Here is a 24,621-nt window from a genome sequence, read left to right as displayed (position 1 = left end):
CCCAACATTCAAACATGTTTTAGTTTTCAAATGAATGTCTTTGTTCCTGGGTGGAACTCGATACAGACAAAAATAAAGTTAGATCTTAGTGATTTTAAAATATATTCTTAATTGGAATTTGTGCTTCCCATCAACTAACCTTGTTCCTTTGAATTTTTGATGTTGTTGATTTTCTTTCTTTCAAGAAAGAAAAATGTTGTCATGATATGATGACGCAGCTTTGTATTTATTCTGTAAACTTCTGTGCACTGTCAAAAAGACTGATTATGATCTAATGAAGCTTGGGTTATTCCATATAATTCCATGTCACCTAAGCATTACTAAATTTTATAGGAAAGCACAGAATTTGTGGAATATTGCAGTAACTCACTGAAAAAAGTTGTAACAGCTTTGTTTCTAGCTGAACATTGAAAATGAAATAGGAGCAAATCTTACGATAAAACTGACAAAACAAATGCATTTGGCCTTTTATCCCATATAATATATTGAAATTTCAACTGCTATGCAAGCTACTATTATTATGATTTAATATTTATGGCCTAGCTGTCAGGAGGAACAGCCATCACAAGTATTCATTTTGTTGTAGCTGCTGTCATTTCAAATTATCAGCCATTGTTAGCCTGTGACAAGCTTCACACAACCTCTCAATTAATTTAATGGTCACAGTCATCAATGTTTAACCATGGCTTTTCTGTAAGTCTTGAAAACAAGGCAAAAAATATTGAAACCTTAAATAAAATCATAAGCAAAAAGGCATCTGATCACTGAGCAGCAATTTTCTTTTGGATTGAAACTTTGTATGTGTGTTTCTCCATCCAAATGAAGATTAACCGGTTCTTCATTTTTCATTGCTGCTGATAGGGTGCAGTCATGAACAAAACAGCTGCTGTTTTTTGCCCATGCACATTGCCCTTTAAACAAATCAAGTATGCTTGCAGCTTTTGGTGCAAGTTTCTGGGAGGTCTGATAAGATCCTGTGGACATGCAAATATTTCTTTCACTAGTGGCATTTTTATTCTTGCTTGAGATTTATTGCCTGTATGTTATTGGTTTACTCCATCTCTGAAATCACCTGATGTTACCTTTCTGTTACACGCTATCTAAGATGGTGAAGGCAACACCATCACATAAGTAAGAAAAAAGAATAGGTTTTGACTCTCAAATGACAAATAACAAAGCTGAACTGCATAGTGGGTTACAAAAACAATTTCTTTGTTATAATAGGAGGGACAAAATAAATCACAAAAACTGAACTAAGTTGGAATAGTGCAATACTTTAGAGAAGACTAAATGGCCCCAGATGACCTGCTTGATAAAAGAAGCTTGATGGCTTATCAAAAGAATTTAAAACACTTTGCTGAAATACTGTCACAATGATAGTTTTACTGTTGGTTTTTTGATCTGTAATAAGTTGTTCGTTGTATTGTAATCTTGTCAGAAATATAGATGACTTTTAAAACTCCTGTCTTGTCATGTCCAATTTCATCAGATGTCATGGTTCTTTATGCCATCTGCAACACTGTAAAAGATGCTGCAGACAAGCCACTATAAATATCAGTATCTCTCCACCATATGCACTGCTGAACACTCCACACACACAAACTAAACAATTTGCAACAATATATTATGAGTTTCAGATAGAATCAGCCCCTGACATCTTTATTTAAATAATTATCAGATAACTAACATATTATATAGCTTTATTCCATTTATCGTGTATGTCTAAATTTGTATTTGCTGACTACAGATAGGCTGAAATCAGATTTATTTTGAAAAGGGCAGCATCTCTAAGTTTTTTAAAAAGATTCCAATGACAGTAACAACAGATATAAATGCTTAAATGATCGTGACTTACTAGTGTACTGGAGCATTGATAATTATTTTGCACAATGTTTGGAATGATGCTTATATTTATCTCTCTTGCCTCTTAAGTGGAATGTTCAAATTGGACAAGCATTCTTTTATTTGTCAGGATCTTCTCTTTTCTGTTCTGAGAAAGATAATGGGAGACTTATTTAACTCTTTGATTTTTCATAAACTTTACAGACTCTTAAGCCCAGTCCCAGAATAGTGGGCAAGACATATTTGTAGTCTGCCACATTAGATGAGGATAAATAAGAGGCCTCTTTCACATAGGAACGGGAAGATGCCATTCAGTTCATTGACCCATGCTTGTAGCGGGTATGGGGTTATTGGCATGTGCAAGTAAATTGCTGAGACATTCCACAGGAAGGTAGCTTCACTTTCCAGGGGAAATTTACTATAGAAGAAAATCAAATGGAAGAAGTCAGATTAAGGAAAGCGAGTAAGGAGATGGATTAAAATAGAAACGGTGTGAAAGGTGAATCTGACAGAAGTCAAAAATCAACAAAAAAAAGAGTTGGCAAAGTGAAAGGACAAAACAGACAAAGTGAAGAATAAAAGAAAGAAATTAAATAAAAAAAAGAGTTGGGGCAGACAGTGATGAGAAGGAGATAAAATATGAGATCTCAGGCAGAAAGATTGCAGAATAAGATGGGGTGGAAAAAGGCAGAGAGTAGAGTACAATAGTACTTTTATACTGGAAATACACCTTCACTGTAAGCACTCATGATTAGAAGCTTCCACATCCAGATGGCAGAATTTTTAGAGTTAGTACTAATCACTGAGAATCGATGTCATAATGCTTCACACTTAATTATCTGAAGTTTCTCCCCAATTGGTGTCTTCTAAAGAGTTGATGTAGAGAATGTACGTTTTTTTTACAATTTACTTGTATAATGTGAGTGTCTCTGGCTCGGCCAGCATTTACTGCCCATCCATCCCTAGCCGCCCTTGAGAGGTTGGTGGTGAACTGCCTTCTTGAACTGTTACAGTCCACGTATTTTAGGCAGACCTACAACACTTAGAGGAACACTGAGGATTGCAAGGGCACAAAATGTACTCTGGGTGGGGGATTTCAATGTCCACCATCAAAAGTGGCTCAGCAGCAGTAGTACTGATCAAGTTTTTGGGTCCTAAAGGACATAACTGCCAGACTTGGTGTGCGGCAAGTATTAAGGGAATCAACAAGAGGGAAAAATATACTTGACCTCATCTTTACAAATCTGCCAGCTGCAGATGGATCTGTCTATGACAGTATCAGTAAGAACAACTACTGCATAGTCCTTGTGGAGACAAAGTCTTGCCTTCACATTGAGAATAACATTCATTGTGTTGTGTGGCACTGTCACTGTGCTAAATGGGACAGACTTCAAACAGATCCAGCAATGCAAGACTAGACATCCATGAGGCACTGTGGTCCATCAACAGCAGCAGAACTATACTTGGCACAATCTGTAACCGCTTGGCCTCTCATATCCCTTACTGAACCACTATCTTCAAGCCCGGGGATCAAATCTGTACAATAGAGATTGCAGGAAGGCATGCCAGGAACAACACCAGTCATACTGAAGATGAGATATCAACCTGGTGAAACCACCAAACAGGAACACTTGCATGCCAAACAGCGTAAACAGCAAGTGATAGAAAGTGCTAAGTGGTCTCACAACCAACTGATCATATCTAAGTTCCACAGTCCTGCAACATCCAGCTGTGAAAGGTGATGGACAATTAACCGACTCACTGGAGGAGGAGGCTCCACAAATATCCCGGTCCTCAATGATGGAAGAGCCCAATACATCAGTACTAAAGGTAAGGCTGAAGCTTTAGCAGCAATCTTTAGCCAGAAGTGCCAAGTGAATGATCCATCTTGGCTTCCTCTTGTGGTCCTGAGCACAGTCTTCAGTCAATTTGATTCACTCCATGTGGTATCAAGAAATGATTGAAGACACTGGATGTTATTAAACTGGAAAGAGTGCAGAAGAAATTCACAAGGATATTGCCTGGACTCAATGGTCTGAGTTATAAGGAGAGGTTGGACCAGTTGGACTTTTTTCTTTAGAGCAGAAGAGACTGAGGGGGATCTTATAGATGTAAGATTATGAAAGGCATTGATAGAATGATTGCACTCAGTCTTTTTCCCAGGGTTGGGGAATCGAGGACTAGAGGGTATCAGTTTAAGATAAGAGGGAAAGAATAAAAGGGAACCTGAGAGGTAACATTTTACATAGAGGATGGTATGCATATGGAATGAGTTGACGGTGGAAGTGTTTAAGACAGGTACATTAACAACACTTAGAAGGCATTTGGACAATTACATGGAAAGGAAAGGATTAGAAGGTATGGGCCAAATGCTGGGAAATGGGGTTAGTGTGGATGGACATTTTGATTGGCATGGATCCATGTTGTAGTATTCTCTGACTCTGTGACACTGGATTCTGCAAAGCCTACAGATCCATTATCATTCCAGCAACAGTACTGAAGGTTTGTGCTCCAGAATTTGCAGCTCCCCTAGCCAAGCTCTTTCAGTACAGTTACAACACTGGCATCTACCCAACAATGTGGAAATTTGCCCAAGCATGTCCTTTACATAAAAAGTAAGATAAATCCAACCTGGCCAATTACCGCCCCATCTCGATCATCAGTAAAGTGATGGAAGGTGTTATCAACAGTGCTATCAAGCAGCACCTGCTCAGCAATAATCTACTCAGTGACTTCCAGTTTGGGTTCTGCCAGGGCCACTCAGCTCCAGACCTCCTTACCTCGTTGGTTCTAACATGGACAAAACAGCTGAATTCCAAAGGTGAGGTGAGAGTGACAGCCCTTGACATGAAGGTTACAATCTACTGAGTGTGGCATCAAGAAGTCCTAGCAAAACTGGAATCAATGGGTGTCAGGGGCAACTCTCCAGTGGGTAGAATCATACTTGACATCAAGGAAGATGGCCATGGTTGTTGGAGGTGAGTTATCTCAGCTGCAGGACATCTCTGCAGGAGTTTCTCAGGATAGTGTCCTAGGCCCAACCACCTTGAGCACCATTCAAAACTACTCAGATACTGAATCAGTCCATGCCCAAATGTAACAAGGTGTTGACAATATCCAGAGTTGAGTTGACAAGTGACAAATAACATTTGCGCCACACTAATGCCAGACTATGATCATCACCAATAAGAGGCAATCTAACCACTATCCCTTGACATTCAATGCTGTGACCATTACTGAATCACCCACTATCAACATCCAGGGGGTTATCATTGACCAGAAACTCAACTCGTCTTAGTACATAAATACAGTGGCTACAAGAGCAGGTCAAAGGCTAGAAGGTCAAGGGCAGCAGACATATAGGAAGATGACCGCCTGCAAGTTCCCCTCCAAGCTACTCACCATCCTGACTTGGAAATATATCAATGTTCCTTCACTGTCGCTGGTTTACAATCCTGGAATTCCCTCCCTAATGGCATTGTAGGTCAATCCACAGGAGGTGGACTCAGCGGTTCAAGATGGCAAGTCAACACCACTTTCTCAAGGAAATTAGGAACAGGCAGTAAATGGTGGTTAGCCAGCGATGTCCAAATCCCACAAGTGTATAAAATTTAAAAAAGACCCACAATAACTTTAGGAGGGGAATCCCAGAATTTTGACCCAGCAACACTGAGGGAATGGTGATATATTCCCAAATCAGGACAGTGAGTGACATGGGAACTTGCAGGTAGTGGCATTTCCTTGAATCAAATCCCCTTGTCTTTCGAGCTGAAAATGGTAATGGGCTTGAAAGATTGCTGCCTGCCCCTTCTCAATAGAGCATCTGAGCAGAGACTGTCAGAAAGCATGATTATGAGCTAATGAAGAGGAGGACTGTTAGCTCAGTGTTCTGGGTTTCAGATGTTACAGGAAAGATAGAAAAATCTCATGAAGATCATTTTCAGGGGTTATCAGGAGGCAAACTCTCCAATGGATAGAGTCAAACCTTACATATAGGAAGATGGTAATGGTTGTTAGACGTCAGTCATCCCAGCTCCAGGACATCTCTGCAGGAGGTCCCCAGGGTAGAGTCCTAGGCCCAACCATCTTCAACTGATTCATCAATGACCTTCCCTCCACCATAAGACCAGAAGTGGAGATGTTTGCCTATGATTGCACAAAGGAGAAAGTGAGGACCGCAGATGCTGGAGATCAGAGCTGAAAATGTGTTGCTGGAAAAGCGCAGCAGGTCAGGCAGCATCCAAGGAGCAGGAGAATCGACGTTTCGGGCATGAGCCCGAAGATTCCTGAAGAAGGGCTCACGCCCGAAACATCGATTCTCCTGCTCCTTGGATGCTGCCTGACCTGCTGCACTTTTCCAGCAACACATTTTCAGCTATGATTGCACAAAGTTCAGCACCTTTCACAACTTCCCAGACTTAAACCCAGACCCAAAGGTGGAAACAGTCATGCGCCTATGAGTTTCCCTGGGTGATCCTTTAATGGCCAAAGGGTGGATTCATCTAATTAAGGACAGCGTGCAATCTCTCAAAGTTGCAGGGCCAATCAGTAGCCTTCCGGCTTGAAAAAAATAGCAGGATGTAACAGGTGGTTAGCAAGAGAGAGGATGCATTAAAATGTGGGCTTCATCTTTTCAACCTTTTAAAAGCCTTTAATTAAAAATTTAAAGCAAAAGGGGTTTACTGGGCGTGCAACTGGGGGTGCTGGAATCTCTCTGTAGGGTCGCCTGTAGCTGCTTCTGTACCTACTCAGGCAGACAGGGAGAGAACTCGCCTGCCTGGAGCATTAGTTCTCAAGTCTGCTCCTGTGTGCCCACCTCCAGGCCTCGAAACATGTTGCTTATGGAGCTTGGAGGCATGACCTCCATCAATAAGGCTTTTAATTGTATGAGAGTGTACCTCACCTGCTGAGTTCTGGGTGAGAAGGTTGTAGAGCTCTTAAATCATCAATAAAGCCACTAAGGATCTTTACTCACCACCTCACTGGTCACCCTGGTGGACTAGAAAGTGGTGAGATTCTGCTGGATTGTGTGTGTGTGTGTGTGTGTGTGTGTGTGTGTGTGTGAGGAGATGGGGAAGGGTTGTTTTGAATTGCTCTAATTTTGAGGCACGATTGGCTGCAGAGAAAGGTGTTTGAATAGAGGATTTTAAGGTGAGGACTGGGTTTGGGCTTTCAGAGACCATACACTTGCTGCTGACTTCCCTCACCCTGTGAACCCCAACTCCATGCAAAGGGTAAAAAGTATTTTTCTTAACACCACTGAATCTCCTGATGTGTAGGCCTTGAATGGTAGACATAAGGACCCAGAAACTGCAGGTGTCTAATTGCCTCACCCCACAATGAGAAAAGAAGGGAAAATTCCACATTTGGTTTTCATCAGTGTGTGTCCTGCAGTACTTTTACTGAAATAAAGATCTTTTAGCTTGCATGGCATATTTGAAGACGCACATTTTCTCAGGTCAATGATGACTGTGTTTTTCTAAAGGCATGCATTTACCATATTGGTAGATGAGTACCCTTGTGTTTCTTATTGACTGCTGTGCTATGCCATATAAGTATGGGGGCTCTTGTGATGCAATGGTAGTGTCTCTACTTTAGAGCCAGGAGACCTAGGTTCAGGACTCATCTGCTTTTGAGGTATTTGATAACATTTCTGAAGAAGTTTTATAAAACAAAATAGAAAATGCTGTAGAAATGTTGTTAAATTAAGTGTCCAGACAAAAAAAAGTTATGCTCTGAAACAGTTCTGAAGGGATGCAAAAACAGAGGGACCTGGGTGTATATGTGCATAGATAATTGAATGTGGTAGAATAGGTGGAGAGAGTATAATGTCCTTCCCTTTATTAATAAGGCTTGGAGTCCAAGAGTAAGCAGGTGATGTGGAACTTGTCGAAGACATTTGTTAGACTTCTGTTGAGTATTGTGTACAGTTGTAGGTGTCTCATTATAGGAAAATATGAATGCATTGGAGAGAGTACAGAAGCAACTTATTAGAACATAGAATATAGTACAGCACAGGAACAAGCACTTCTGCCAAGATGTTGTGTTGAACATGACTCAAATTAAACTAATCCCTTTTGCCCGGCCTTGGTCCATATCCCTATATTACTTGCAGATTCTCTAAAAGTCCCTTAAACACCCCTATCGTAAGTGTCCACAGGAATGAAAAACTTCAGTTATTGGGAGAGATTGAAGAAGTTGGGGCTGTTCTCCTTAGGGAGAAGAAATCTGAGAGAAGTGATAGAGGTATTCAAACTATGACAGGTTGGATAACGTGGATAGGGAGAAACTGATTTAAAGTGATTTCCAAACAAGGCGTGGGTGATATAAGGAAAAGCTCTTACACACAGTGAATTGGTAGGGTATGAAAGGTTCTGTCTGGAAATGTGGTCGAGGCAGGTTCAACTGAAACATTCAACAGAGCATTGGAAGATTATTTGGATTGAAATGGAGTGCAGGGATATGGGGAAAGGACAGGACACTAGGAATTGCGGGGTGAATGGCCTCCTTCTACACTCTAACAATTCTGTGAAACACATTGGGACCTGCAATAAGTAGAAAATTGCCTGTTAGACCCAGATAGTGAGGATGCCGCTGTAATTACTTAATTTTGTTTTTAAAACAGTATGATAAAATAATATGTACAGTCATGTTATCAAGGACAGAAATCCTCATTTTGTTTACAATTTTCTATTTACTGTAGTAAGGAACATTAGAGCTGAAGTAGAAATCATTTTCCATTTTGGCAATCCCTTCCCTATCATTTCCAGCATTAAACATGTTCAGATTGAATATTCCATCTTCAGGTGCAGTATAAGAACCCTTGCCTTCATTCATTTCAATTAGAGAATGAAAATAAATAGTATGGGTGAAGCATGACTTTATATGCAATAACTTTTACAAGACCAAAAGAGAAAATGCTGAAAAATCTCAGCAGGTCTGGCAGCACCTGTAAGGAGAGAAAAGAGCTGATGTTTTGAGTCTAATTGACCCTTTTTCAAAGGGTCAGTTAGACTCGAAACATCAGCTCTTTTCTCTCCTTACAGATGCTGCCAGACCTGCTGAGATTTTTCAGCATTTTCTCTTTTGCTTTCAGCTTCCAGCATCTGCAGTAATTTGCTTTTATCCAAACTTTTACAATACTTTTTAGCTGCCTTAATTGTATTTAAACAATAGGATCTTTGCATAGCTCTGTTATTTAAAGTTAACAGGATGTTCGTGTTGAGTAAGAGTGTAAGATAGAAAGAATTCTTTTAAGCTTGCAGTCATGTTTTTATTGATTATCATATTTTATTCTTAACTCTTAAATGTTGATCAAGGAAATTACAATTTACCAATGTCAAATTATTGCAGGTTAATATAATTCACATGGAAGATGCAAGGCCCATTTATGTTATTTGGCTTTTCCCATCACATGGTCTCATTTAGGTTCAAAACAAAGCATTTTATCCTTTTCCTACCTTGGCAACAAATATATTTCTTCTTGTTAGACTGAATTTCTTTTGGCTAAGTCCGAGTTGCTTCATGTTTTTTGCAGGATTTATCACCACAAGACTGATCAAGTTCTATTGTCATATCTTATCAAACCCACCACATTAATTCCTGATGAAGGGCTTATTCTGAAATTTCGATTTTTCTGGTCCTTGGATGCTGCCTTGCCTGCTGTGCTTTTCCAGCTCTCGACTCTGATCTTCAGCATCTGCAGTCCTCACTTTTTTCCACCACATTAATTACTTACATCTGTCCCTACGGCATCACTCATATCCAATTTCTAGTCCATCATACCACTGTTCCTAGAACAACTCTCCACACAACATGGATCTGTTGAAACATCAGGTTCCCTTGTGTCCATGCCATCTCTAAAATACCCTGATTGAGCATTGAGCATTGGCAGTCTACAGCTGCCCTGCTCAGTCACAGAGTTGAAGGACGTCAGAGAAAAAGAAGATGGCACTGCAATTTTCTGACAGGGACCTGGAAGTCCTGGTCATTGGGATGGTTCAAGGTAGCAGCAGCCTCTTCTCAGAGGACCAGCTGTGGAGGTCATGCCACTGTACCCTGACAGCCTAGTCTGAGGTCACCACTCAGGTCACTGCCATCCCCAGCTTTTGAAAGAATGGTCATCAGTGCCAGAAGGAGGTCTCTCCATTCTCCCAAGGTTAGAGCCACACTCACATCTTTGCAGTCTTACATGCCCTTCTATCTCTGCCACTGCTGTCACCATCCACCAAGACTTTTGCTGTATCACTCTCACTAATGCCTGCAGAGTCTTCCATTACTCACTTTCCTCTCTCAGCCTCCCACATTTTGAAGGACATTAGTGAATCAGATGGGTTTTTTCAATTCTTGGCAATACTTTTATGGTTATCAATAGACTCTTAATTTCAGATTTTAAAATATTGAATTCAAATTTCACCATCTGCTTTGACAGCAGTCAAACCCAGATCCCCAGAACATAAGCTAAATTTCTGGATTAATAATTTGGTGGTAATACCATTAGACCATCAGCACTCATTTGATGTCCCACCAAATGAGTATGCACCATTTGGGAAGAGAAAGCAGAGTTAACGTTTCTGGTCTAGTAAGCCTTCTTCAGACACATAATTACTGACCTAAAATAAACCTCCTCTGATCACCTGAGATTGAGTCATGTCCAAGGAACCTAAATGAAACAAATTAAACATTACTGGCAGACTCAGGAATGCACAAATAGACATATTTCAACAGCTGCTTTGAGCAGCAAGGCAGAGAAAGAGAGAGAAAACAAAAACCATGAATTAATAACAAGAAGCTGGCAGTTTCTTTCCACATAACCATTTTTTTATTAATTTATGGGATGTGTGTGTTGCTGGCTGGGCTAACATTTTTGTCCATCTCTAGTTACCGTAGAGAAGGTGGCAAGTTGCCTTCTTAAACAGTAGCAGTCTATTTGGTGCAGGTATATGCACCATGCTGGTAGGGAGGGAGTCACCCCGGTGCAGGCAATGATGGCTGTGCCATCTTCTTTCACCTTATTCATTCCCTTCCCTTCTCTTATTCCAGGAGAAAATAGCCCAGTGTTCCAGAGGTCCTGTCATGTTAGGGTCATGGTTGAGGCTGCAATGCTTTGGTCAGGGGATGAAGTGTTGTGCTTTGGATGAGGATGGGGCCTGGGTTAGGAGTGGTTCCAAGGCTGTGATTTCTGTCCCTGACTCTGCATAGGATAATGGATCAGTGGTGCTGGAAGAGCACAGCAATTCAGGCAGCATCTGAGGACAGGCAAAATCGACGTTTCGGGCAAAAGCCCTTCATCAGGAATAAAATGCCTATCTCTGCTTGGTTTCAGTTATGTGAACTTTCGCTTAACATTCGCTGTAATTTCGCTGTAAATTAGGATTTCTTCATTCCCCTATTCCCTTGCTATTGTTCTTGTTCAATAAAACAAAACTATTAAATGTTTACCAGAGCAATAGCATGGAAATATTACCTATTACTTGCTAAAAGAAATCTAAAGGCAATGCTGGCTCTCTATGGATGTTTATCTAGAACCTACTTTCTTTGACTAGGTTCTGATATTTTTTTTCAAAAATCTTTCTGAATAAGCTGTTCATTTCTTTAAATAAAAAATATCCAAGCTATGGAAAATATTAAATAAGCAACAAAATGGTAAAGAAATAATTAATCATAGTTGGTTATTTAAAGAGTTGTCTGTTACAGGACAAATAATTAAGGGTAATCTCTGGTAGTCGCTTAAAGATACATATTCATTATTCTTTTTCCACTTAATATTAAAAACAGCACATAAATCTATTGGCTCTTTTTGAATTTTTCATGCTGTTTGAGTGAAAAAAAATTAGACATATTCAGAAACTTTCACATTTAAGGATAATCCCCAGACATTTTATACCTAATGAATTAAGCTAGAATTCTCACTTGTGTGCTGGGAGTCTGGAGTGGGGTAACAGATTTCCACATCAAGTCCCACAAACCCAAATGGAGAGAAAAGCCTCCAGATATCTCATTTTCATTCCAAGGTGGGGAGAGGATGGTGGAAGTGAATGGGTGTAAGGCCCCCTACTCTGTGAAAACCTTCAGAGGCATCAACAGCAGGTGCTGGGTTCTGGAGGCTGGGTTCTGTGAGAAGCTTGTTGTGGTGATCTGGGATTTTGCAGTGATGAAAAATGTAACAGAAAAAACACACACACAAAAAAGATGCCCTCAACGTCCTCAACCCTTCACCCCCCGCAAACACACCACAAGCCACATCCAGCCAGCCTAAGCCACCTAAAAACCCCCACTCACCCCCCATAGCCCCACACAACGTCTATCTCAACTTAAACCCCTTCACGGCTCCTCATATTTTTTTCATGCAAATCAACCTATACTGCTCTATCAAATCTCCATGGCCCTCATATCCTTCATGCTAACCCATAAATCTTTCAGCATTCTACATGTCAATTCATGCAAACACATGCACCTTAGCAACTGTTGCTTGTGTACTCACCATGCAAAATACTCCAATTTGGACCCCAGGGCCCCGTTTGCAATGAAATCAAATAAACCTCTTGTTTTATTGATGAATTCACCATTTAAATAAACACTCTCGTTAATTTTTTAAAAATCCCTTTACTCCATTTAACTGCCTCCCACTACTTAGTTCATCACAAAAACAAGTATTTGCATTCATAGGCCTACTGAAAATACTTTATAACTACTTGGAACTGTCAATCAAACAATGACCTAATAGCTCCACCCCACCTCTCCCCCCATATTGCAGTACTAATAGATTATTTATCTCAAGAGGGTTGGAATATAAAAGCACAGTTGTGCTACTGAGACATTATAAAGTTCTGGTTAGGCCCCATTTGGAGTACTGTGTCCAGTTTTGGGCCCCACACCTCAGAAGGGACATACTGGCACTGGAGCATGTCCAGTGGAGATTCACACGGATCCCTGGAATGGTAGGTCTAACATATGAGGAACGGCTGAGGATCCTGGGATTGTACTCATTGGAGTTTAGAAGGTTAAGGGGAGATCTAATAGAAGCTTACAAGATAATACATGGCTTGGAAAGGGTGGACGCTAAGAAATTGTTTCCGTTAGGCGGGGAGACGAGGACCCGTAGGCACAGCCTTAAAATTAGAGGGGATCAATTCAGCACAGAAATGCGGAGACATTTCTTCAGCCAGACAGTGGTGGGCCTGTGGAATTCATTGCCGCGGAGTGCAGTGGAGGCCGCGACGCTAAATGTCTTCAAGGCACAGATTGATAAATTTTTGATGTCACAAGGAATTAAGGGCTACGGGGAGAATGCAGGTAAGTGGAGTTGAAATGCCTATCAGCCATGATTAAATGGCGGAGGGGACTCGATGGGCCGAATGGCCTTACTTCCACTTCTATGTCTTATGGTCTTATGGTCTTATTTATTAAATCATGCGGCACAAATGCCACAATAATAGCCATCGGGCAAATGTCAGTACACTTAGTGAAATAGCAAGCACTGAAATTTCTTTCACTACAGATGTTTCCCCCAAACATATGAAGATCAGAAGATTTAAATACAATGAGTTGATAGGTCCCTTAACAACTTAATAGCTTCAATGGAACCTGATGAAGGCTTTTGCCTTTAACATCAATTTTCCTGCACCTTGGATGCTGCCTGACCTGCTGTGCTTTTCCAGCACCACTCTAATCTTGACAGGAAGCTTAATCTTGTCTACCAATCTTGGACTGGTGCTCAAATCTTCAATCTTCCAGCTGAGATATGTGCTGTGCCCCTGAGCCAAGCTTACACTGAAAATCTTTGACAATCATCATATTCTTACTTCAAAGAAGAAATACTCCTGGAATTGTCAATTAAACTCAAATATGCACGCAAGTTATTTTCACTACTAAATCAGGTTTTAACTAGCCAATTCTGGATGTACCCACTAGGAAATCAAATAGATGCAACAGAGTCTAAAACTGGCATACAATCTGAGATTGAAACCAAGGAGTCATTACTGGAAAGCATAACTCAACAGCTACCATTTGCATTTAGAGTGCTTTTATGAAGGAATTCTAGTTGAAGGTAATACATGGTATGCAAATACAGCACTGTATGAAATAATCTTACTACTAACTGTGTTTCATAACTATACAAACTTAGACAAAAGATTGCTTTGTGTCTACCAGCCAAAAATAAACAAGAAACATAAAGAACAGTGCCAATATGTAGAAGTGGAAGAAAATGTTGTCACAAACATATGGTTATATCGAGTATTGATTTGTAATCTAGTGGCTGGAAATATAAATTGACATTTTCAAAAACGGACTAAGGTGATTTAAGTTTACAACCAAGTTGGCTAACCCCCCTGTTGCTTTACTATATACCCTACATTCCAATCCCACTGAGAATGAGACAGCAAGTCCATAAAACTTGCCTGGAAACCATAAAAGAACTCATATTTCCTTAACTAATAAATAGGCATCCCTGGCAATCAATGAAGGGATTCAATTATTCTAGATAACATAGCTACCTTTTTAATAGGACAGGAAATATGAGGTCTTTTATGATTTAAGGCAGTGTGTGTAGCTGCAATTAGTATTTTCAGTGAACATCCCCATTTTTGACCTTATAATGGAGAGAAGGTTGATGAAGCCTTGATGAAACAGCTGAAGATAATGGTTTCTGTACACTCCTCTGAGGAAGTCAGAGATGTCCTGAAGTTGAGATGACTGACCTCCAACAGTCATAACTATCTTTCTTTGTGCTGGTAATGTCTGCAGCCAGTTGAATGTTTTTCCCAATTATCGTTGATTTCAATTACACCATGGCTCCTTTATGCCATGCACAGTCAAATGCAGTCTCGATATCAGAGGGAGTCACTCTCTCTCAGCTCAGGAATTCATCTCTTTTGTCCATATTTGAACCAAAGTCATAATGAGGTCAGGAGCTGAGTGACCAAGGTGAAATTCAAATCTGTGAGCAGGTTACGTCTAAATAAGTGCTTCTTGTTAGCAATGTTGATGACACCTTCCATCACTTTACTGATGATCGAGAGTGTACTGATAAGATGTGATTCATTGGGTGTGGATTTGTCCTGCTTTTTGTGCACAGGACATAACTGGGCTATTTTCCACATTTTAGGTTGGTGATGTTAGTGCTGCAGCTCTCTGGAACAGCTTGGCTAGGCCTTCTGTTGGACTGTCACCAAAGAGCATTTCCTCTTTAAGACAAGTAGGCTACATTTAAATAATATCACAGATCCTCAATATTCCTGATCTGTTCAGAGAAATGGAAAATATTGGCACTATTGAGACTGGGAGTGCATCTGACTTATGATAATATGAACTATTGACTAATTTTGCCTCCATCTTATAGTCATTTGTGGGTCATAATTTTAAGGTGAAATGCAAAATGTTAGAGGCAATTTGAGGAAAATAATTTTCACTTCGAGGGTGTTGAGGTTCTGAATGCACTAGCTGGAAGGGTAATTGAAACAGATAACCTCACAATCTTTAAAATATACTTGGACTTGTCATAACATTCAGAGCATCCACATCTGGTCACAATTGTTCAAACCAATAAGCACTTTGTTGGCCAAACCTCACTCAGTTGCACACTATGGTGCCTTGTCATTGCATTTCTCATCCCCAGTGCTTGCAAAGTAACAGTGTTAACACAACTCATAATGGGTTCAGTGACTCGTTTTCAAAGGTACAGCATTTCTTTCCTTGATTTTAAAATGTCCTCAGTCAAAAATAAAGGAGATAAAATAATGCTGCCTGTATAGGTGGAACAGTTCACTGGAGTAAGGGACAATACACTAAGGCTATTCTTGTTCCTTCTCTTCATATTAAAATTCCTTAAAAATAGTCTTGTACTTACCTTTTAGCTGTGAACAATTTTCAAGGCCACACCCATGCCAGAAAAATCTGAGTTCAACTTGTTTCTATTCATGTCCATTTAATCACATCACAGTACCTTTCTGTTCCTTTCTTCCTTATAAGCTTGTTAAGTTGCCCATTAAATGCATCAATGCTATTCGCCTCAACCACGCTGGTTTCATATCCAAACTATTCTTGCAATGAATAGGTTTCTTCTGAATTTTTAAGTTATTTATTAATGATTAGCTTATTTATGACTCCAGTTCTGATGTCATTTTCATGTAGAAACACCTTAATACTAATTTATCAAAACCATTCATCATTTTAAAGTTCTCTAACCTTTAAATGCCTTAGTCTTCCCTTTTCTTAAAAAAAAGTCACGACCTGTTCAATCTTTCCTGGTTATTGATTGAAGAAGGTTGTTCACAGGTAAAGGGGTGTCTGGCAAGTGGGAGGCTTTCAAAAGCAAGATAATGTGAGTTCAGGGCCAACATGTTTCTGTTAGTAAGAAGCGCAAAGCTAGCAGGTGTAGGGAAAACTAGATGACTAGAGATATTGAGTCTCTGGTCAAGAAAAAGGGGAAATATGTCAGGTAAAGGCAGCTGGGATCAAGTGAATCCCTTGAGGAGTATAGGAGGTGTATGAGCACACTTAAGAGGGAAGTCAGGAGGACAATAAGGGGACATGAGATAGCTTTGGCAGATAAGGTAAAGGAGCATCCAAAGAGATTTAAGGGCAAAGCAGTAACTAGGGAAATAATATGGCCCCTTAAAGATCAACAAGGTCATCTATGTGTGGAGCCACAGGATAGGGCTGAGATCCTAAACAAATATTTCTCATCAGTATTTACTGTAGAAAAAGACATGGTACTCAGGAAAATAAATAATGAGGTCTTGAAAAGAGTGCACATTACAGAAAGGAAAGTGCTGGAAGTCTTAAAACATATAAAGATAGATAGATTGCTGGGACCTGATCAAATGTATCCTAGAGCATTGAGGGAAGCAGGGCCTTTAGTAGAGATATTTGTAGCATTGATAGCCACAGGTGACACGCTGGAAGACTGGTGTGTCACTAAAGTTGTGCCATTATTTAAGAAAGACTGCAAGGAGAAGCCAGAAAACTACAGACTGGTGAGCCTGATGTCAGTGATGGATAAGTGTTGGAGGAGATTCTGAGACACAGGATCTACATGCATTTTGAAAGGCATGAACTGATTAGGGATCATCAGCATGGCTTTGTGCATGGGAAATTATGTCTCATTAACTTGAGTGAGTTTTTTGAAGAGGTGACCAAGAAGATAGATGAAGGCAGAGTGATAGACGCTCTTTACATGGACTTTTACCAAGACCTTTGCCAAAGTTTCATAAGGTAGACTAGTAAGGTTAGATCACGTGGGATCCAAGGAGAGCTAGTCAATTGGAGACAAAATTGGCTTGATGATAGGAGACAGAGGGTAAAGGGTTGTTGTTCAGACTGGAGGCCGATAACCAGTAGTGTGCTATAAGGATTGGTGCCCTGGGTTCCACTGCTGGATGAGAGTATAGGAGATGTAATTAGTAAGTTTGAGAGTGACACAAAAATTGGTGATATAGTGGATAGTAAAGAAGGCCATCTAAGAGTATAAAGGGATCTTGAACAACTGGGCCAGAGGGCTGAAGAATGGCAGATAAATACAAATTGTGGCATTTTGGTAAGACAAACCAGGGCAGGATTTACACAGATAATGGGCGGGCCCTGCGAAGTGTTGTTGACCAGAGAGACTGGGGGTGCAAGTACACAGTTCCTTGAAAGTGATGACCTAGGTAGACAGGGTGATGAAGAAAGCGCATGGCACACTTACTTTTATCAGCCAGAGCATTGGGTACAGGAGTTGGGACATCATGTCAAAGCTGTACAAGACATTGGTAAGACCACAGTTGGAGTATGCGTACAATTCTGGTCTCCTTCTATAGGAAGGATGTTATTAACCTGGAAAAGGTGCAGAAAAGGTTTAAAACTAGAGGGTATAGGTTTAAGGTGAGATGGGAAAAATTTAAAAGGGACCTGAGGGACAACTTTTTCACACAGAGGATGGTGTGGATTTGGAACAAGCTACAAAGGAAGTGATAGAGGGGGGTACAGTTCCAACATTTAAAAGACATTTTGACAGGTACATGGACAGGAAAGATTTAGAGGGATATTTGCCAAATGCATGCAAATGGGACTAGTTCAATTTAGAAAACCAGGTCGACAAGGATGAGTTCGGCAGAAGGGCCTGTTTTCGTGCTGTATGACTCCATGAGTGTATAAATATAACATCTCAATTCTGCTTTTATTCAATAAACCCTTCTTTCACCTTTTCCAGTTCTTCTAATCCCTTTTCATGCATATAAAACTAGTGATCGTACTTCAAGCATGATCTACCAAGATCTTATAAATGTAATCTAACATCTCTGACTTTCAGTTCTCTCCCTTGAGAGATGATTCCTGGTCCTCTGTCTTCTTTTTGTTATGGCTTGATGAACTGACATTGATAGTTTTATGGATTTTTGCATCTGTACATCTAAATCTTTTTCCTCTGACCACATTTACGTTCCTATCATTCAACAACTATGCTGTCTTTTTATTCTTTTTACCAACATGCGCTACCTCTTTCTTCGCTGTATTGAAGCACTTTACCCTGTGTTGTATTGTTCAAACTTGATGCTGCTTAAAGAAACTTTGCAAACAATTGTGTGGAGAAACATGCTTCTCTGGAATTGCACTGAACTAGCCAAGATGCCCATCAATTTTTTTATCCTATTACTATCATTAACTATAGTCAATTTTCTTTCTTATGTTATCTATGGATTGAGTTACATATGTTTACAGCTGGTGTGTGCCTCACTCATATGATAGTGTCTAAAATTGATTAGATTAGATTACTTACAATGTGGAAACAGGCCCTTCGGCCCAACAAGTCCACACCGACCCTCCAAAGAGCAACCCCCCCAGACCTATTCCCCTCCACCTAACACGACAGGCAATTTAGCGTGGCCAATTCACTTGACCTGCAAATTTTGGACTGTGGGAGGAAACCAGAGCACCTGAAGGAAACCCACACAGACTCAGGGAGAATGTGCAAACTCCACACAGACAGTTGCCCGAGGCAGGAATTGAACCCCGGCTCTCTGCTGCTGTGAGGCAGCAGTGCTAACCACTGTGCCACTGTGCTGCCCATTGTTTGATGAAGGGTCTTTGCTGGTTGGTGAACACAGTTATATGGCCATAGCACATACTAAAAATATAATTGTGACTTACTCTATAAATCTATGATAAAGTGTATCCAATTATCATAATAAGAATGGGCTTAAGCCACAAAACCTGTGTCCAATAACTGTGTTGACAGCAACATAGAAAGGCCAAATGAATTATTCGTCTTTCTGAGAAGACAATGAGAATTTAAAATAAAACTCCTTAACCATGCAGTATATTCATTTAACCACCACTGATTTGAGAATCAATAATTATTTGATGTTGACCCAGATATGTAATTGAAGAGTGAAATTGGAGTATAGGCAATTATTAGCACATGGTGTGTTTCACTACATAGTCTCATGTAGAGCAGACTACACCATAGTGTAAAGTGGATTTAAAGATGTATTTGTTCAGAAAAATCATAAAAGGAACACAGGCAAATTTGGTCTTCACAAACCATGGGATGGGGACACATTGTGCGATGCGTTGTGTTGAAATTTACATTTGAAGTACAGCGAACTTTATCACAGAGTCAGGAAAGGTTTGCTAAGTAGATTTGGCCTGCAATCCATGTTGTGGAGCAATGCAAAATCTGGTAAAAGTAGTGCTTGAAAAGAAACAGCTCATTATTTAAGAATATTTGATTGAACAATGGCACAGTGGAAGCAGCATTCATTGCTTCAATATTGTTTTTTTGGAGCATCTGTTCTGCGCACCACATGAGCTGCATCTTACTTCAGGCTGAAGGTCACTGTCTTGTAGAAGTCTGGGTGCTTGCTGCATGGACAGAAGTCACCTGTAGAATCACTCAAGCAATTGAGCTCTCTCTGCCGCATGGAAATGGGAAGAAATTTGGTGTTTTGATGAGCAACATAAAAGTGAAACTCTTTTATTGCAAATATCTTAAGAAGACCATAAAATATGCAACAATCTGAAATGGAAATTTCCACAACATTCAGGAGGTACCACTCTAAGCATTCACCACAATATTATCCTTTGCCAACACTATCTGTTTAAGCCTAAGCTACAAGGTATACCTTTGATTACATTGAGGACAGAAAAGATGATGCTGAAGTAGCCACGATAAAATGTTTCTCCATTGTTTTAGGGTGGGAATACTCAGTGTGGACAGCACCCATGGATGTAGATTGAGGCCTAGTTCCTCATATTACTACCCCTTCAGAAAATATGAGCAATGTTGACTGTTATGTAATGAGATTGTCATGGCTGCTCAAGTTATAACTTAAGTTATAGTGTTCTGTGGTCAGATATCACCAAGTATAGAATTCACTTCTCTCTTTTTTGATGGTCATGAGGGTTAGGTGAAGAGTGCTACTGACTGCATGAGTACTCCTGTGGTTCTTAAATAGATGTGAGACCTGCTATCGGATGGAAGCTTTGAGTCTTGTAGAATTCAAGATTCCTTTCCACTGTGATAGCTGTTGCCTGTAAACAATAGCTGTAATTTCCTCAATTTTTGCAAACTGGAGGCTAATAGATGATACACACATTTTGTGTTCATTTAGAAGGATGCAGTAGTATGAAAAGCTATTCAGTTCTATGAACAATCTTTTTAATGTGGATGTTAGCATGACATTGATTATTGTGCAATAAATCACACAACTCTGAGCATCCTGGTTTGAGGAGCAAAGGAACAAGTAGCTATGTTGGCATTTCCAGGTGCAGGGCTAGGTACATGCTAATAATAGCCAAGGGTCATTCCACAACCTTTTCTGTCTTTTTTTAAAAAAATTATCTTTACCATCTCAATTATGGCAGAATGTTCAAAATTCAGGCATGCCACTTCTCACATCTTTTAAAGAGGCAGTGTCAAAAGTCAGCATTGTGAGACAATAATGAAGAACGACATTGACAAGAAAAATAATTCATTATCATGAAAATGGAATTTATCTCAACAAATTCAGTGTTTTGTTTAAGAAAGTTGCAGCAGTTGAAACTAAAACCGCAGATACATCTGCATACCTTTCTTTTCCTTATTGATAAAGTCTCATTTGTGGGCAGAGCTTTGCCTTTCAATATAGAAGCTACACATTATTGTGAGAAATGAGGTCTTGTGTTCTGGTTGTACAGACTTATTAATTGCTTGACTAGGGATTCAGGTAAGTTACATGTGCAAAGTTATGTGTTTACAGTGTCTGATGTCCATCCTCTGATATAGTGTGTTTTTAGATTTATCCTCGAGGGTCTGCTATACATAAACTCTTCATCATTACAGTGAACCTTTTGATTATTATTAATTATATTTGCTGAGGAATGGAACAGTACAATATATTTTCTGTAAGACCATGGATAGTTGAAGACAATAACTTCATTTTTTTTCTTCCCATTATTCCAACTTTAATTATTTTTTATGTTAGGTTATATAGGACTGCAGTCCAATTGATTGTTTTTCGAGACTGCGTAGATGCAGAAAAGTACTTGTAGAGTTAAATGATTCCGAGCTTGCAACAGTATGTTTTCTTTCTCTGGTGCTGTTTCAAAGAATTCAAAAGGGGCAACATGATGACACATGAGACAATTATTTCTATTCTACATAATATTTTCTCCTCAACCTATTATTAAATAACACAGAAGTGTTTAGACCTTAGAGTCATAGAGTCACATAGTCATACAACATGGAAACCGATTCTTTGGTCCAACCAGTCCACGCTGACCATAATCCCAAACTAAACTAGTTCCACCTGCCTGCACTTAGACCATATCCCTCCAAATCTTTCCTATTCATGAATTTATCCAAATGTCTTTTAAACTTTGTAACTGTACCTGCGTCCACCACTTCCTCTGGCAGTTCATTCTACATATGACCCACTCTCTGTGTTAAAAAAAAGTTGCCTCGCATGTTCTTTTTAAATCTTTCTCCTGTCACTTAAAATATGCCCCCTAGTTTTGAACTCCCCCAACTTAGGGAGAATACCCATCATTCACCTTATCTATGCTCCTCATGATTTTATAAACCTCAATAAGGTCACCCTTCAACCTCCCATGTTCCAGTGAAAAATTTCACAGTTTTTCCAGTCTATTTTTATATCTCAAATCTTCCATTCCAGGCAACATTCTGATAAATCTTTTCTGAATCTTCTCCAGTTTAATAAGATCCTTCTTATAACTGAGCGAACAGAATTACAAACAATACTTCAGAAGAGGCCACACCAACGTCCTGTACAACCTCAACATGAAGTCCCAACTCCTATACTCAAAGGTCTGAGCAATGAAGGTGAGCATGCTTCTTAACCACCCTGTCTACCTGTGATGCAAATGTCAAAGGATTGTCGACTTGAGTCTGTTCTACAACACTCCTCAAAGTGCTACCGTTAATGTATAAGTTGTGTCCTTGTTTGAATGACAAAAATGCAATACTTCACATTTATCCAAATTAAACTCCATCAGCCCATTGGCCCAATTGATCAAGGTCTCTTTGTAATCTTAGGTAACCTTCTTCATGTCCACTATACCACCAATTTTGGAGTCATCTGCAAATTTACTAACCATGCCTCTTATATTCTCATTCAAACTATCCATATAGATGACAAACAAAAGTGGACCCAGTACTGATCCCTGAGGTGCACCACATGTTATTTTAAACACTGCTATGGTATGCTGGAGGTATTATTTCAATGCACTCATGTTGACTCATGTTTAATATGCTCTTATTAATGAGTATAGAGATTAATAGAATTATTCCAATGAACAAATATTCTTGTAACTTACTTGGAGTTGGGGAGGCAATTCAAAAAAATCAAAGAAGGGCTTCTTTGAGTGACAGAAAGCCGTCAAGGAAGTTTAGTTTGTACGACAAACAATAGTGCAATCACTTACAATATATTTTGAAAACATTTTTTTGAGAAAATTTATTCTTAGACATGTGAATCCAGTAAGTTCGAACAACGCAGTGAATTCTCCAAAAGTTTACATTAGCCCATTGGTTGTGTAAAATTTCAAAAATTATCAAAACGTCAGAAAGCACTTAATGCTCATTGTTAAATACCAACTTTATTGGGATAAGTATTTAATTGCAAAATCAGTAATAGGGTTGGTTAACTATTACTGAATAGAAAATCCTTGGAGTAAGAAATATGTGGTTTTGAAGAATTGTCAAATGTTATATTAGATAAATCAAACTTCCCAGGTAATGTCAATCCCACAGTTAACAGAATTAGCTGATTAACTAATGGAGAGCAAAACAATATGTTTCACTGAGTTTAAAGCTGTAACCTGACCTAAGGGTTTAGGTGACACGTTCAAACTAAGGCTTTCCATGTTATGTCAATAGATTACTACCAAGTCAACGTATTACCGTACAACTCACAACTTTGAAAGATAAAACAAAAACTTTCAATAAACAGATGCTTACAATTGCAGATGAATGTTTGTTGAAATATTAATTAAAATTTGCAACGAAAGAATGGTAAGGTATCGGAAAGAAACGGTTCACTTTGGACAAAACAGGAACATCACCATCACGATCCCCCCACTTCCTCCAAAATAAAACGAGATCTTCTTCGGAAATTGGGAAGGCAGAATTATTGCTCTGATTGCAAGAAGGAAAGTTAATACATGGACCCGAGAGTAATGTTGAAGTAACAGAATTACAGTCTGGCTGGGAGGTAGCTGGCAATACTGGAACTTACCTGATGCAAGTTGCATCCAGGCGCAGACTTTATAGACCGTGGCAGAGTTGCAAAAGAAAAAAAGGCTGAAGCAAACAAGGCAACCAATAATCAGAAGCATGGAGATACCAACGAAGAACATGGCAGTTTTGAATGCTCCCGAGGGAATGGAGCCGAAATCCAGGGCGCTTCCTTTGCAGATTAACTCCCTCGTCAGTCCGTTCCCGATACAGTAATGAAACAATCCGAAATAGCCAGCCTGGGGCGTATTGATACTGTCCCCAATCCAGTAGGGTTGGATAAAAATTACCACAGTTATAATGGCAAAACAAATAGTGAAAATTGCCCAGAGAACACCTATTGCCCTGGAATTCCTCACATAATTGGTGTGATAGATCTTAGCAGCTTCTTGGGCCGGTAACATTTTATCCCCCATTCTTAAAGATTTCAAAGGCTTTTAAAAGAGAAAAAAAATCAGGTCCTAATCAGTTCGTGTTTTGCTCTTGTTCTTTTTTGATGCAGATAATCGTCACCTAAGATGCTTTCTCACTGGCTTTTTCTTGAGTCATGTTGCTAAGGAAACGAACTGCTGGGTCTGAACAATACACACATAAATTCTGCCGACTCCAATGTGGTTTGTCCCGGCTCTGGGTCAAATCGCCTTGGTCCGGTATTTGTTCTCTAGGGTGGGGAGCGGTTTCCACAGGCTGAGAGTTTCAGCACCGTGGACAGCAGCTTCATATGAACAAGAGTTTGAGGGTGACGCGAAATTGACGTACAAACGCGGCTCCCACAGCAGACTTAGGGAAGTCTGGTTTATTAAAAAGGCAATAACTCTATTTCAGAGAGTATCGGTTAATCATATTTTACCCAACGCAGCAGTTAGGTCGGACAAGAAGTTCGTAAAACTGGTAGACTACGCAGGTATTCTTCGTTTTTGAAAAGTACATTTTCAAATCTTGTTTATGGTGGGTCCCATTGATGGGATGGTTATTCCAAGAGAGCAGGAACTATTTCCAGAATAATAAAGTGAAAAGGAGCAAAAACTATTTTAAAAAAAATTAGTATATTTTCTGGCACGCAATTT

At 39.7% G+C, this 24,621-nt stretch overlaps 1 protein-coding gene across 1 annotated transcript in view; it reads right to left on the bottom strand.

The window, feature by feature from the left end:
* Positions 1-24,241, bottom strand: part of LOC122563188 (LHFPL tetraspan subfamily member 5 protein-like) — a 179,663-nt gene extending 155,422 nt beyond the window's left edge. Inside the window, exon 1 of the mRNA XM_043716711.2 lies at positions 23,556-24,241. Within this exon, the coding sequence (XP_043572646.1) occupies positions 23,556-23,970 (415 nt within the window). The 5' untranslated portion in view covers positions 23,971-24,241. The remainder of the gene's footprint in view (positions 1-23,555) is intronic.
* Positions 24,242-24,621: the final 380 nt, after the last annotated feature.

Source organism: Chiloscyllium plagiosum, unplaced genomic scaffold (genome assembly GCF_037043375.1).
Source record: "Chiloscyllium plagiosum isolate Xiang-an unplaced genomic scaffold, Cpla_swu_hap1 HiC_scaffold_26, whole genome shotgun sequence".
In the NCBI taxonomy this organism is placed as follows: domain Eukaryota; kingdom Metazoa; phylum Chordata; class Chondrichthyes; order Orectolobiformes; family Hemiscylliidae; genus Chiloscyllium; species Chiloscyllium plagiosum.
The sequence above is the reverse complement of the archived record's forward strand: the minus strand, read 5'-3'. Positions and strand labels throughout refer to the sequence as shown.